This window comes from Capronia coronata, assembly GCF_000585585.1.
Source record: "Capronia coronata CBS 617.96 chromosome Unknown acBCG-supercont1.2, whole genome shotgun sequence".
NCBI classification, from domain to species: Eukaryota; Fungi; Ascomycota; class Eurotiomycetes; order Chaetothyriales; family Herpotrichiellaceae; genus Capronia; species Capronia coronata.
The window spans coordinates 3,885,618-3,900,787 of NW_006912894.1; the positions used below are offsets into that span (position 1 = coordinate 3,885,618).

The 15,170-nt window shown below is 53.0% G+C and overlaps 5 protein-coding genes across 5 annotated transcripts; 2 read left to right on the forward strand and 3 right to left on the reverse strand.

Annotated features, from left to right (window-relative positions):
* Positions 1 to 153: 153 nt before the first annotated feature.
* A1O1_03075 (uncharacterized protein) lies at positions 154 to 4,356 on the reverse strand (the record flags this gene model as incomplete). Its single annotated transcript, XM_007723982.1, has 1 exon — positions 154 to 4,356. One exon carries the CDS (start codon positions 4,354 to 4,356, stop codon positions 154 to 156), a length of 4,203 nt encoding a protein of 1,400 aa, XP_007722172.1.
* Positions 4,357 to 5,036: 680 nt separating this feature from the next.
* On the forward strand, positions 5,037 to 7,391 carry A1O1_03076 (uncharacterized protein; the record flags this gene model as incomplete). Its single annotated transcript, XM_007723983.1, has 2 exons — positions 5,037 to 6,671; positions 6,720 to 7,391. The coding sequence occupies 2 exons, from the start codon at positions 5,037 to 5,039 to the stop codon at positions 7,389 to 7,391; spliced, it is 2,307 nt and encodes a 768-aa protein (XP_007722173.1).
* A 197-nt stretch (positions 7,392 to 7,588) lies between these two features.
* A1O1_03077 (uncharacterized protein) lies at positions 7,589 to 9,253 on the reverse strand (the record flags this gene model as incomplete). The annotated part of the gene is made up of 1 exon (XM_007723984.1): positions 7,589 to 9,253. One exon carries the CDS (start codon positions 9,251 to 9,253, stop codon positions 7,589 to 7,591), a length of 1,665 nt encoding a protein of 554 aa, XP_007722174.1.
* An 811-nt stretch (positions 9,254 to 10,064) lies between these two features.
* On the forward strand, positions 10,065 to 10,400 carry A1O1_03078 (NADH dehydrogenase; the record flags this gene model as incomplete). Its single annotated transcript, XM_007723985.1, has 1 exon — positions 10,065 to 10,400. One exon carries the CDS (start codon positions 10,065 to 10,067, stop codon positions 10,398 to 10,400), a length of 336 nt encoding a protein of 111 aa, XP_007722175.1.
* An 801-nt stretch (positions 10,401 to 11,201) lies between these two features.
* A1O1_03079 (uncharacterized protein) lies at positions 11,202 to 14,999 on the reverse strand (the record flags this gene model as incomplete). The annotated part of the gene is made up of 1 exon (XM_007723986.1): positions 11,202 to 14,999. The coding sequence occupies one exon, from the start codon at positions 14,997 to 14,999 to the stop codon at positions 11,202 to 11,204; it is 3,798 nt and encodes a 1,265-aa protein (XP_007722176.1).
* Between the last annotated feature and the right edge of the window lie 171 nt (positions 15,000 to 15,170).

The window sequence follows — 15,170 nt, forward strand, 5'->3', positions numbered from 1 at the left end:
TCCCACACAATGACGGACAACGGTGCTGTCATATCGATGGCCATACAGCTTGACGACCAGCAGATTGGCCAACTCGTGTCCATTTAGTCAGACTCGTTCTCGCCATGAGATCGCTACATGACTTCGAGTATTCGGACATATCAAACGGTGATCTTATGCGGCTTCCGCAGCGATCGTTAACCGCCATGGCGCGAGCATCTTCGCCTTAAGAAGATCCTCGGGCGTACCAGTCCCTTCATACGCTCTGGCCAGATCGGTCGCCGACAGCTTCCCACCAGGAGGGATCTGTCTCTCAGCATTGAGGACAGCCATCTCCGCAGCATAGTCCCGCCCGCCATCGCTTCCAACAGTCTGTGCAAGTTCGAGCCAGCCTTGCGGCTGTCCTGGTGCAAGCATGATCCCATTAAGAGCATCCGCAATGACTGCCGGCTGATCACTCGCTTGATTTTGGGGTGATCGACATCCGACAATCCCAGCCAGAATCTTACTGACCCGTATCTTGTCCAGCACGCCGACCTCATCACCACGTCTCAGCGCTTTCAGGTCCTCTTCCACCGCTTCTAGGACATCCTGGTCATCGTCCAGTAAGCCGGTCACAGCTAACAGCGCCACGGCTTGGACGTGACCTGGGTGTGTCTCTACAATATCGAAGAGCTGTGATCGTGCTGCCTCTTTTTCTGCCGGACCGCCTTTTGCCCACAGGACCTGTGCGAGCATACACACAACATCCGGCTCACCTCTAGACTCCTTAAGCGCCGCCTCGAACATCTTGATCGACTTCTCGGTCTGCTTCAGATGGCTGTGTGCAAGACCTGCGCTTATCTGTGCGGAAAGTCTCCATTTCTGTCGAGGCTCTGCGTAAGCAGGACCAAGCTCGTCTGCGTCGCTTGATAGATCCAGAGCAGTCTCGGCATTCGTCACGGCTTCAACGTATTCGCCACACGCCAGTTGCGCACGAGCGAGATCTGCTTTTGCCTGGGCGTATCTAACCAAGTATTCGTTCGACTCGGAGGTTTCGTATTCCTGCTCGGCGGCATTGCACACCTCTACCAAGGTTTCGGCGCTGGTCTCATGGTCCCCAACTCGTTCGGCAAACTGCGCCAGCAGATGAGTGGCGATCATGTCAGAAGGTTGTTGAGTGTGGTATTGGCGCATGGCAAACAGTGGTTGCAAAAGAGCGCTGACTTCCTGGGACCGCGCGGGATCTTTGAGCAGATGGTCGAAAGCAGACAGAGCGTAATGCCGTCTTGCCGGCAGGACCGAACCATCTGCGATATCGAACGCGTGCATGAACAGGCCTCTTGCTTCTTGAAGGTTTCCGAACAGCATTGCCAGCAGGCCTTGCCCAATCCACGCGTCTGCGTATTCCGGGTCTTCGGACTGCGCCCTAGTGAAGGCCTCGTTGGCAAGTTGGCTGTCATTGTTGATCAAATACAGCACTCCGAGGTTTGTCCATGCCCTCGAATTGTGTTCGCTGAGATGCAGACTTCGGACGAACGAGTGCTGTGATACCTTGGGGTTGAGTGTCATGGTGACGACGCCGAGGGCGTTCCAAAACTCGGAATTGCCGGCCTCCAGTTCTATGGCTTTCTTGAAGCACTTCATTGCTGCTTTGAGGAGTCTATGAGGCTTCTTTCCCTTGGTCTTGACCACCTCGCCGCCAGAAATGTATGCGTCATACTCTGCCCAACCGAGATTGTACCATGACACGGCTTGGGCGTGAGGATCGGTCGAGGAGGCGTGGATGGCTCGTTTGTGCGCGAGAACGGCAGCAAGAAGCCATCTATCAGCAATACTGGAGGGGGTGTCGTCTTCATTAGCCTTCAGTTGTTCGACGCTGGCCTTGTCCACGTCTGCCAAAACACTCAATTCAGCATCGTCTGTGGTTTCGAGTAACCCGACAACCGTCTGGAGATCATTTGCAGCGGCGTGGAGCTTCATATGACCAAGGACAGAACAAGAATCACCAACGGCCTTCCAGAGGTTAAAGAAGTCCTTCCTGTCCCGGGCGATCTCAGCTGCAACCTCGAGGGCCTGTTTCGCAAGCCTCACAGCCTCGCCGTACATTCCTAGCCCGACCTTTGCCCAAGCACTTTCGGAAATAGTTTGCAGCAATGAAATCAGAACGCCAAACTCGCCCGGTTTGAGGACGAGGACGTCTTTGTATGCTACGATTGCTTCGTCGAAGAAGCCCATCTCCCGCTGGACATTGGCAAGCATGTATTTGGCGAACCAGGTTTCCTCAGGTGGCAGGGCATGGCCAATGATCTCGGCTTTCGCAAATGCTTTGGTGGCAGCAACATGACGCCCGGCATTGTGGTAACTTTCACCCAGACCAACCCAAGAATAGTAATCATCTGGTGTGATCCGTAGGGCGGCCTGGAAGGATACTATGCTCTGTGAATAGTGCTGTTTGTTCATCTGTACCACGCCCAGTGCAGCATACGGCCAGCTGTAAGCTTTCTTCTTCGAACCCGGAGCAGGCCTGGCTTTTCCTGATGCAACCACTCGCTGGGCGACAAGTTCGACAAGATCCCACTCTCCGCTGTCCGCAAACGTTTGGGCCAGTCTGTGTGCTGCTTCCAGTTCGGAGGTGGATAGTTCAAAGGCCTTTTGTAATGCCACCCGGGCCCGCTGCTTGCTCTTGCCATAGTCCTGGAAGTAGATCCCTAGCAGAGTATATGCTGGAGCATAGCTGGGGTTTGCCTTGACAGCGGCAATTAGATATTGGTATGGGCCGGCCTTGTCTTTTCGCGCCGCAGCGGAGGTGTTGATGTGCCACATACAGTAGGCGATGCGATAAAGCGCGACCGACTTCATGGGCAGATCCTGACTCTTCTGCGACTCGAGTTCGGACAGCACCTCTTGCAATTCATCAAGACCTTCCTCAAGTTCTCCATTCTGAGCTCTGCACCAGGCTAGCTCGAGCTTGATCCTGACATTATCAGGATCGCGGTCTGCAGCTTGTTGTAAGAACTTGATAGCTTCCGCATAATCTTCGTCCTCCTCAAAGATCAAGCCTATACCTAACAGGGCAGCGGTGAGTTTGGGCTTTCGCTCGAGGATATTTTGGAACAAGCCTTTTGCTTCGGGGTGGTGGCGCGGGGATTGGAAAGTGATCAGAGCCTTGGCTAGTATTAGATTAACACCGTCGAGACTGTTCTGCAGGTCCAAAGCGTATTGTTGTTCTGCGTTCTTGTACAGAGTCTGTGCTTTGCGAGCCGAGTCGACCGTGCTTTGCCAATCCTCGAAATGTAGGTACGTGTAAGCCATGATTCGATGACCCAGAGGAGACTCCGGACAGTCCTCGAGACCTTCATTCATGAGGATGAGCTGGTCCGCCTCAGTTAGTTTCTGAGAGACATCATCCTGGTCGGCTTCCTCAACAGGCGGTTGCGGGAATGGTGACGCGTTGCTCTCGAGAGATCCACGCAGGACCTTGCTTAAACCATCATCAGGGAAGTACTCGATGAATTCGCGGAAGATGTTCACGTCCCACTCCACCAAGTCTTCGGCGTCCACCCATTCCAGAGCAATCTTCCAGGCCAGCAGACAGCGAAGCTTGATGATAACCATGCCATTTGCCATGTTGAGGACTTTGTCGCGCTGAGTGGCTTTGGCATCTTTGGGAAGGAAGAGTAAGTTGTCGAACATACGTTGGAAGAGCTTTTGTTCAAGGTCGTGGCGTGCATCGTCGTCTCTTGTCCAGTCTATTAGCGCGGCATATTTCTCCTCGATCTGGAATTTGGTGATGGCTTCTGCCTTGACTTGACGGATAACTTGATCGATCTTGGCCCCTAATCGTGTTCTTCTTTCGCCTATCTGTGTATTGATCCATGCTTTCTCCTCCGCTTCTGCTGACTCAAGAATGCGTTGATACGTGAGGTTGGGTTGCATGACACGGCCTTCGAGTGTTGGATAAAGTGGTGAAGTAGGTAGAATCAGTTCCAGGGCTCGCCGATACTGAGCTCGAGTACCATGCTTCTTTGCGAACAGTTCATACTTATCAATGACACTCTGACATTGCGCTCTGTCTTCCTGCTGTGCATAGATTTCTGCCAGCTTGAAGGCCACATCATGATATTGGTCCAATCTAGCACTGCCCTGTTTCTCGTACAATGTGATCAGCCCTTTATAGGCTTGAGCATCCTGTGGTTTGAGTTCTGCTGCTTTGCAGATTGCCTTCTCTGCGGCGTCGAGCTCTCCCAGCTTCTCCCTTGCGAATCCAAGAAAGAGCCATGCTGTGTGGTTTTTGGCATCTTGTTTCAGAAACTCCTCGACTTGATCGGCCGCTTTCACGTACTGGCCAGCGTCCAATGAAGACTTGACCGCCTTTAGAGCCACCTTGGAGGCCATTGCCGAAAGAAACGCCTATTATTCTCCAGAGACGTTGCTTGACAGTCTGATGACCAGTCAAATCTTGGGTTGTAGAGGGTTGAATTGAACGCCAACGAGGTGTAATTGTGCAGTGGTTCGTCTGGTCGTTGTGGCATTGCGCAGGTAGGACAGCCTCACCTTCCACGCCCGGCTCGCCCGGCGCTTTCTGCGGTCTCACTGCACCTCTCCGCTGGCCACGACGTCCTCACGACTTGAGTGTCGCTGCTCACGAATAAGATCTCGAGGCTTTGTGTTCTGTATAAAATCCGAATTGGGGAAATGGCACGAGACTGGCATCATATGATTTAATATGGTGGGGCGGAGCATTCGACGGGGAAGTGCATCATGCGTCATCAATCAGCGAATCAGCGAATCAGCCACAGCCCTCGTCAGGCAGTCGTTCGTCTACTACTAGACGTACTCCTACTTCTATATCACTACAGTCTATACAACTTCACCATGATACCTTTTTGTGGTCAGCCTCAATACTTCTCATCCTAGCTGGACTACGGAGGTGCTCACTTTTCTTTGCAACGCCAGAGCCGTGGTCGAACCTTGTCTCCATCATTCATCTTCTCTGTCGACTCCGAAACATTAACTTGAATTCAACCGCATCCGCCGCATGCTTCCGCAGAACGATCTATGCTTGTCAATCCCGAATGGCGGCTCGTGGCATTACAATCGACGGAACCAGGCTTAGGGACATCCATGGGCGAGAAGTGACCTTTCGAGGGATTAACGTCGCAGGAGAATGCAAGTTCCCTCGATATCCCGACCAACCTTCTCACCAGTCCGATGGCTTCTTCGACTCCGATAACGTTTCCTTTGTCGGACGACCCTTCACGGAGGAAGAGGCACATGTACATTTTGCAAGGTTAAAGAGATGGGGCTATAACGTGGTTCGATATGTCTTCACGTGGGAGGCCTTGGAACACGCCGGACCGGGCAAATACGATGAAGACTTTATCGACCATACCATCAAGATCCTCCGGATAGCCAAGTCATATGGACTCTACGTCTTTATGGACCCTCATCAGGATGTCTGGTCAAGATTTACCGGAGGCTCCGGTGCCCCTTTATGGACTCTCTACGCATGTGGGTTGGATCCGGAAACATTTACTTCAAATCAAGCCGCCATCGTCCATAACACCTTCCCAGAACCGGCCGATTTTCCCAAGATGCTGTGGCCCACGAACTACACCCGTCTGGCGACTCAAGTCACTTTCACTCTCTTCTATGCTGGCCGGGATTTTGCTCCCAATGCGATCATCGATGGCAAGAACATCCAGGACTATCTCACCGATCATTTCGTGGCTGCTTGTGCACATCTGGCCCAGAGAATACATGACGCTGGGGATCTGGAGGATGAATGCGTTATTGGTTGGGAAACGCTGAATGAACCCCATCGAGGCTTGGTCGGTTGGGAGGACTTGGACGCCATACCGGACGACCTGAAAATGAGAAAGGGGACGTGTCCCACGCCCTGGCAGGCAATCCTCACGGGCGCTGGGCGTGCTGTCGAGATAGACATCTACGATTTCGGCACATTTGGCGCGTACAAGAGCGGCCGAGAGTTGGTAGACCCAGCGGGTGTCTCCGCCTGGCTCTCACCGGATTCCGACGATTCAAAATATGGGTGGAAGCGAGATCCTGGCTGGAAGCTTGGGCAGTGCCTATGGGCTCAGAATGGTGTATGGGACCCGAAACAGGATCTGCTGCTGAAGAAAGACTACTTCGCAACAATCCCCAATTCGAACACCAAGCTGGACTACGCAACTTTCACCAACACCTACTATATGAGTCACTACCGAAAGTACAGAGACGCTTTACGCGCCATACACAAAGATTGCATAATATTGATGCAGTCGGCCGTCCTTGAAATACCTCCAAGTATTAAGGGTACTCCGGATGACGAGAAGCGCCTGATATTTGCAACACATTATTACGACGGACTCACACTGGTCCAAAAGCATTGGAACAAATATTACAACGTCGATATTTTTGGTATCCTGCGTCACCGCTACTCGAATCCTGTCTTTGCAGTCAGACTCGGCGAAACCGCGATCAGGAATTGCCTGCGCGACCAACTCAAAGCTATAAGAGATGAAGGTATGGAGCGATTGGGTGAACATCCCACATTGTTTACCGAAATCGGCATCCCCTTTGACATGGACGACAAGTATGCATACAGAACGGGGGATTATACGAGCCAAACCTCGGCTTTGGACGCCAACCACTTTGCTCTGGAAGGATCCGGAGCCCAAGGGTATACGTTGTGGACATACGTGGCTCAGGTAAGGACACAATCGAGCAACCTGGTCAGTCCATGCTAATGAGTTCAGAACAACCATCAATGGGGTGATTTGTGGAATGGTGAAGATCTATCCATTGTATCTGTCGACGACCCACTCCTTCCGGGCAGCTCCTCCATGTCGACGTACCCATCCGCAAATCCGTCGACAACCTTTTTAGAACAGGGGGCTGGATCGTATTCCGGCACGACATTGTCCTATACGACTACTATCAACCCGTCGAACCTGAGAGATGCGTTGAAGAGTCCAGAAATCAAGCAAAACCCCTCCGCCGCCCGTCCAGAGCAGACGGCTAACGTCGGTCTCCGCGCTGCAGAGGCCTATGTCCGTCCATCTCCAATTGCGACAGTTGGTGATGTTGTCCAATACGGCTTTGATCTAGCCCACGTGACATTTACCTTCAGTCTTGTCTCCGACCATGCCACCAAGGAGGATGTCCCGACGGAGATATTCTTACCCGAATTTCATTTCCCGCCAGGCAAGACGAACGTTGAAGTCAGTGGTGGAAGATGGAGGATCGACCTCGTCGACGTGGATGGCGAAGGCATGCAGCTCATGAAATGGTGGCATGGTGCTGGTGAGCAGAACATGACCATCAAAGGGGTCAAGAGGAAACCGGGCACACTGGATGAGGAAGAGGATACTGAAGCCGGTTACATGGAGACCGTCAGGTCTACAGCACAGGATTGCTCTATCATGTGATACGGTTGCGCAGGTACTCTTTCTATATATCGGAGCTGGCGCTGAGGGGCGCAAGCGATTCTGGAACAACAGCAAAGTGTTTTCAAGGCTACTGCTTGCATTGGTTTTTGTTCCCTCACTTTCGACGTTTGACTGACTGCGCACAAAGTATTTCCCCGATCACTGAGCTGGCCTTGAGCTGAACGGAGCAACTCACATCATGAGCCTGCTTGCTGATCCTCCCCACCATTCCTTTGATTGTCGTTGTCAAGCTCTGCTTCGGCATTTCCATCGTCATCGTCGCCCTCGCCAGCAACACTCTCACTCTTCCCGTTTCGCTCCCGCTGCCCAGCGCGCTCCTGGTCCTTCAGCCTCCCGCCTTTCCTCTTGGGAATGACTTTCAAGAACGCCTCTCCCCAATCCCCACATTCCAGCCACCGGATCATGATCTCCACCACATGGTTCGTCGCCAGCACCTTGCGCGACTGCATGTCCAGGTACTCGCCGATCGGCAGCTTTGCGGTCTTGATGCCCTTCTCAGTAGCGATCTTGTAGCAGATGCCCTTGTGGCGGTTTTTGTCGACGAGCCCGCCCACGATATAGGTCGAATAGGGCGACAGCTCGGTCAATGTGTCGGGAGAGTCGGAGGTCAGGTAGACTACCTCCCCAGCAGAAGTTCCTGTGGTAGCGGAGGTTGGAACAGAGTGATAGTCGGAAACGACTGGTGGTTGGTCCTCCTTTTGAGCGGATACGGGGTTTGGTGACGGTGGTGCCTCCGTGGTCTTGGATTCGGACCCGGTTTGGTCTTTGTCTTTCTCCTGGGGTGATTGAGTAACGTCCGATGGCGGCAAAAGAAGATGATTTGCGTCGTGCTGATCTCTGGGTTTCTCCTTCTCCTTCTCCGCGTTCCCGTCTCCGTCTCCGTCTCCGTCTCCGTCTTTCCCACCATCTGCAAACTTCTCCAGAGCTCCCAACAGTTTGCCGCCCCTGGGACCTTTCATGACCTCCTCAGCTCTCCGGGCCGCCTCGACGAAATCGTCTTCGACAAACATCACGCCCCGCCAGTTGAGATAGTGTTTTTCGAGCACCGTGTCGAATCTTTGCTTCAACTGCCCGCCCCACGAACTGATCACCAGGTGTGCCTGGAACGGAGCGCGCCAGTTATCCGAGTACGCCCGAGTGATCTGCGATCCGAGAGATATGCGCTCTTTCTCGATCATGAGGTCGTCGAAGCCGCAATCTATAATGATCGTCACAGGCAATTGCACAGGTCGCCGACGGTTGGGTTTGGATGTCACTGCTGTTGCTGCAGACAGTCCTGGCTTTTGGATCCCTGTCTCGACTTCGCCATCGTGTCCTTCCTTGGCTTGTTGAGAGGCAGCACCACCTCCACCTGCCTGTTCGTGCTGCTGTGCTTCCCCGGCTTCTTCTCTGCCTGCTCTCTTCCTCTCCCGTTTCTCGTGTAATTTCTGCTTCCGCTTCAATTTCCGGTATTCGCGCCCTGCTTCCCACTCTTGCTTTTTCCGCAGCTTCTTCAGTTGGTTCTTCGACATGGGCTTTGAAGGGTCTTGGTCAGACCTGGGCTCTCCAGTCTGCTGCTGGGCTGGCTCAGCGCTTGGTTGTTGTGGTTGTCGGTCTCCAACCCCAGCACTTCCCTCCGAGTCGTCTGCATCGTCATCACGATCTTCCTGCGGAGGATCTGCGACATTAGCAGTACCAGCGGGTTCGTCTGGCTTACTGGTGTCTGCATCGCCTGCGGTTGGGATGACAGCGCCATTCACTTCCACGGATGGCAGCAAGGGCTTGTCCGACGCAGCTTCTGAGCTGGGCTCATCGTGCGAATCTAGCTTTCGGAGCTTGGTTGGCCGCTCGTCTGCTTCCATTATTGTGTGGCTGTTTGTTGCTTGTACGCAATGTAGCCTTGTTAACCGCACAGTCGCTCGACCAGAAAATGTCCGCAAATCAGAAATGGGCGGACTTGAGTCGAGGAAGGTCATGTACGTGAGGAAAGACTTGTAGTGCTGCTTTAAGCTACATTCAAGAAGGGTTCTTCAGCCTCGTCAATGATATCCGAGCTCCAATGGTAATTGCACTTGCAGTTTCCAATTGACCTACTGTACATAATACAGCTTCAAATCTTAAACTGGAAATCTCTTTGAGCACTTGATATTCCATAAGCCCGACATTCGTTTCCACTGGCAGTCCAAAACGAGTTCCTTAAAGCAGCCATAGACTCTGCCATTCTGGTACACATTACCTAAGCGAACAGCAGGCCAATCGAGTTGATCTCAATTCCGCAAGCTACCATCTACAAGTCAAGGTACTACAACTTACTTCAACTGCACCGCTTCTCGCCTACGTCCACAGTAGCCTACCACCTCGCCTCCAGTTACGTCGAGGTGTCTATGTAGGCCACGACCGTCCGCCGCTCCGTCCACAACCATATCTCCCGACAGAAATGCCTCAAGATCTCCCGCCCGCTGGCGGCTACGAAGCCGTTCAATACAGAGTACGTCCGAAACCCATGCACGAGGCTCTGTCACCCCAGTTGGGCCCGACCCTATCCAAACCTACCCTCTTCCTGTCCGCCCGAATCAGCGTGTAATTTGCAACTAATTCCGTTTCTTTCTACAGCGCAACATCCCCACCCGCGGTCTCCGACCACTGTACTACCTAGTCGCCTGCGGCGCCGTGATGGCCTACGGCTGGCGGCAGGTCTTCGTCGCCCAGCGCGAGAAACACGAGATGGCCCGCGAGAAGATGTGGGCGCGCATCCACCTGGTTCCGGTGATGCAGGCCGAAGAAGATCGCGATCAGGTCAGACGGTACTATGCGGATTTGGCCCGGGAGAAGGAATTGCTGGGCAGTCAGAGCGGGGCGTATAATAGCAACAGGTATGTTATTTTGGGCGATATCGATGGGAATCAGTCCCCCAAGAAGCTGTCGGAGCATTGGTGTTGTGAAGAGATGGACTTCACGGATCTATTCGGGGGATGGAGGCCGAGTCCTACATGGGTTGCGAATATCTAGGGCGAAAATGCTAACTGCTGTTCTCCTTCTCTGCAGGTTTGTTCGACCGACGTTCGCGGCTACGCCGAGCAGGACGACAGAATAAAGTGGTGTGGGCTTGGGTCGATATTTAAGAAACAACAAACAACAACAATCCTTCAGCACTTAGCCTGGGACTCTTGCGCATGTCTGGGCCTCCCTCCGAAGTCGTGCTCTCATACCCGGAAACGAAAGGGCATGGTTTTGAAAACAAACGTCTATGCGGAAATGAGGCCTACTACCCGCAGCATTCCAGGGAAGGCAAAGTGTAAATATGCACGAGGCCGAGCTGGATGAGATGTTCATTGGCCTTGAGGGATCAGGAATAGAAATGAACGGCTCAGCGATCATGGCAGGCTTGCACATTGAATCTTTTGATCAATACAATCAATGTTGAGGGCTAGGCCAATGCTATGTGCAAGTCTTCCAGCAATGCAAATACAGTCGAGGCAATGCACGACATCCGCCAGCCTTGTTGCATCCCAATGGTCGTGGCTGACATATGACGCCAGTCTTTTGGACCCTTGTCGTCCGTTATTCCCATTTTTGCTTCTCCCGCTTGATCCCCGTGTTTCCGTGCTGTCGCCCTCCATACTCTCCGTATACAGCATGATGTGGAAAAATAACAGACGTAGGCACTGGAAGGCGTCTCAACCCTTGAATCTGCATTGGCCCGGGCAATCCTGTCATGCATCAAATGGAGTGACGGCGCTTTCCATCCAGCTGGCGCCCACAAGCCGCTTCCCAGTCTCCCATTTGTAGGCCAAAAGCGTCAGCTCGTCCCTAACCAGCAAACATGTCGGCCACGCCGCCTAGGTCGACTCCATCATCAGCATTACCAGCACCGCGATCTTCGACGCCCTGCATCCCAAGCAGTTCGCGCTGCTTGTATTTCTCCAGGATTTTAGACTGCTGCTGTCGCATATCGATCTTGCCGAGCTCGCTGACCCTGACACCACGCACGCCCTCAAGCAACGAGAGAATGATCGCTCTCAATTTCTTCGATCGGGCACCCAGTCCCTCCTGAACGAGCTGGGCGGCGGCCTTGTCGACCTTAGCATCCGTCATACCGGGTAAACTGAGAATAACGTCTCGCGGCGTCGAAGTCAGCGGCGGCCGTTCATGGGCCGGCGCCGTCTCCGTGGCAGGGACATGAACGGGCAAGCCATACGCCAGCCAAATGGTCGCGATCAGCTGGGCATAGTGTTGCTGATGGTCAGCGAAGTAGCCATCGTTGAGACACGTGATGGCCGTCTTGAGCATGTCGGTAGACACAAATTCACGCACCGCAGCGGCCTCCTGGCCCGAGATGAATTGGTCAAAGGCGAATTCCGGCACCATGCGCTGCACAGCCCCGAGCATGGTGTAGCACGACCTCGTGTCCTTGAAGGCCAGAGCGTGGGTGACGAAAACGAGCAATTTCTCCAAGATGCGGACGTTGGACAGCAGGAATTCTCGCATCGTCTGCTGGTTGCCGCCTTGGGCCAGATAGTTGCCGTTGACGATGGACTTTTTCGTGCTGAGCTGTTGTTCGCGTTTGGGGTTCAACCAGTGCGCCACCAGATTAACGGCTTTGTATGTCGTCTGCCGGAGGACCGAGTCGTCTCTCATTTCTTCGCTGAGATTCTCTTCTTCCTGCTTGGTCTGTTTGCGTTGGTCCATCTTGACCCATTCGCTGGATAGTTTGGTGTCCATCTGTTCGAGCAGGGCCGACAAGATTGGCGTGAGGAAATGTTCCCGACTCTCGGGTGGACACTCGTCAATCAGTTTCGGTAGCATCTGAATCATGACCGAGAAGTGGTGAGGACTGAGTGGAGCCGTGGTGTTGATGGCGGCTTCGGCAATCATGTCGGGGAGTTGTTGCAGGCTGTAGAACACCGGACCAAGTCTGCCTAACGTGTGGAGAATGCTGTAGCATTGTTCGAGATTGTTGCGGATTCTTCCTCGTACCGAGGACGCAAACCCTTCAAGCGTTGACTTGGTCGATTTGACTTTGCTGTGGAAGTCGTTCATCGTGCCACTGGATATGCCTGACTGCCAGTAGCGGTCGCGCAGAACTCGGCGGATGAGTCCCTGCAGCTCTGGCGTCACGTTGGGCCACGATCCTGGATTGTGCAGTTGGTGGTTATAGCTCGTCAGTTGTAGGACGTGCGGGAGCATGTTTGGAATGAGCGGCGACCACAAGTCACAGATCATTTTGTGCAGCTCGGAGCCCTGCTCAAGTCCTTCGGTCGATATGCTGAGCAGGATTCTGGTTTCCCGTAGAGGTAGTTTGGAATAAGACGTCAGCATGTCCTGCTGGATCTGCACTCCACGACTGTCATATGGAACTTGTGACCAATCCTCGAAATTCGCGGCCTGCGTCGACGCCAAGTAGGGTCCAACCTGGTCGAACGCTTGAGAGTGAGCAAATGCCTCCAGATTCCGGAGTGTAGCCTGGAGATTGTCATCCGCCCAAGCAGCGGCGAGCGGTTGAAGGAAACCCTCCAATTTGGCCTGCCGCTGTGCGTAGTCAACGGCTCCGGCACGTTGGATGACCGAGAAAAGGGTCGACTTGAGGTCGATTTGTAGACGCTCGTCAGCACCGAGCTGATTGATGAGATCTGAGAACTTGCTCTCAAGCTGATCATAGAAAGTGACAAAATAGTCTGCATGCTGCAGTGCCAACCTCCTCAACTCACTTGTGGCATAGCTGTGAAGTTCTCCGACAGCCTCGGCATAGACCGAGTGCTGCTGTTGGGTAATGATGAAAGACGACAGAATGTGTTCAAGCACATTGAAGGCGAACCCGGTGTCCTTCTGAAGGGCCCGGTTAGAGACTTCAACTGCAGTCTTGATCTGTCGTTGTCTGATCTGCGGGTCTTTGAAATCCCGCGTCTTCAGCATATTGAGCATCCAAGCTTTGGATGCCTCCCTCACTTTCTGGAGAAGCTGATCCTGCTCCGGCGTCCGACCTTCTCGATGCCTTGCTTGCCAGCGATCGAGGCCTTTGAAAGCTGCATCAATCATGGCGAAGTATGCATCAGCTCGAAGCACATTCATGGATACTCTTTCATATCTGGCGAGATCGAGTTGCTGTTCGGCGGCTTGCACCCCGTCTAGGAGCTCATCGACTCTGTTCATGACCGCCTGCATGGCCTCCTCTAACTGAGCATAGCAAACCCATTCAATCACCGCCGAGCAAAGTCGGCGATAGTTCAGGTAGAACCCCTGCCGTTCCGGGAACAGTTCGATTTCGTCGCTGACGAAAGCCACGGCAGCTTCCTGTTCGCCTTCAGGGAGCTGATCGTATTGAATGAGCCGTTGAGATGCAAGTTGCAAAAGCGGACCAACGCACTGAGAGACAACACGAGCTTTTCTCCAGGCCGACACCTCCAACAACTTGACCCAAGAATGGACAACCGGGATGGAAACAATGAGGCTTTCGTGCTCGGCGATAGCTATTAAGAAGTGTAGGAATGGCGACAGATCGAATGCGCTGGCGTCCGGAGGTGCATATTGACACATGTGATCGGAGAGGCAGGACATTAACTCTGATAACTTTTTCGAAATGAGATATTTGCTGCTGTCAATCTCGTCGATTGAGACAATCGACCAGGTGTATAGCTGCCTTAGGGTGTTGATGCTGTCTGGTTGAATGAGAGGATAGACGAGAGCCTGAACTTCTAGCTCTTCTAGACGGCTTCTTCCATACAAGGAGAGAAGAGCATCAACTGCGGCCATGACAAGGTCCGGGTCCGTCTTGGTCAGGAAATTGCAAGTAATTGCCAACGACATAGAATGAACTATAGAAGGCGTCATGACCCACATGAAGACCGACCGGAGGGTCGCCAGTGCTTTGAGGGTTGTGTCTTTGAGAGCACCATTCTGATCTGGACTTTTCCCCGACTCGTCCAGAAACTGCCTGATTCTTGTAAGCCATCCGTCATCTCCGTATCGTACTTGATGCACGGAGTCGCCGATCTTGATGCCTCCAGCGTAGTTGGACTTTGAGGTGAAGATCTCAACCAAGGCCGAGTTCAAGTCTCTCCCACGCAAGATAGCAATGCTGTCATCACGGACAAAGATGTCTTCGGATAGGTTTTCCAACACAGTCAGCACAAAGTCCTTGTGAACCATTTCCTGCGACCATAACCGGACCAAATGTTCGTCCAAGTCGAACCAGTCCAAAGCCCAGCTTCGCTTGGCCAACTCTATCCAAAGTTCTGCGGTCTTGTTGCGAATGAATGAAAGATCCGACGGCAAGATCGATCTGCCTAATTCGAGCACGCATTCGCGAAGTTGATCGTTTTGCTGCTCGGTGAGGTTATGACCTTCATGGCGGATGACATGGCTGAGTAGAGACAGACCAAAGTGCCGCACCATCGGCGATTGAGATCGGTCGGTGGACAGAGCAAAGCCATATTCAGGCGCCTCAGGGCTTGCTTTCAGGTTTTCCAAGTACTGGGATGCTTCTCGCCGTACATCATTTTTGGTTGCAGGGTTGTGAATGACTTGCAAGGCTTCGAGTATATTGGAGGTACTGTAAGAGAGCGATTGCGCTCCATCCGTAGCGCCATTAACGGTGGCAGCGTCTGTCATTTCCAAGACAAATTCAAAAGATTGACGACCCTACTTATGATATAAGTCGTAGCATATCGTCGTTTTCAAAGAGTCGGCTCCGGGCCAGAGGCAAGTCCAGATTTATTCAAATAGACGCAGGATGTCACTCCGCCGTTTGCAGGCCTCCTCCACAGCGCTTGAAAACGAAAT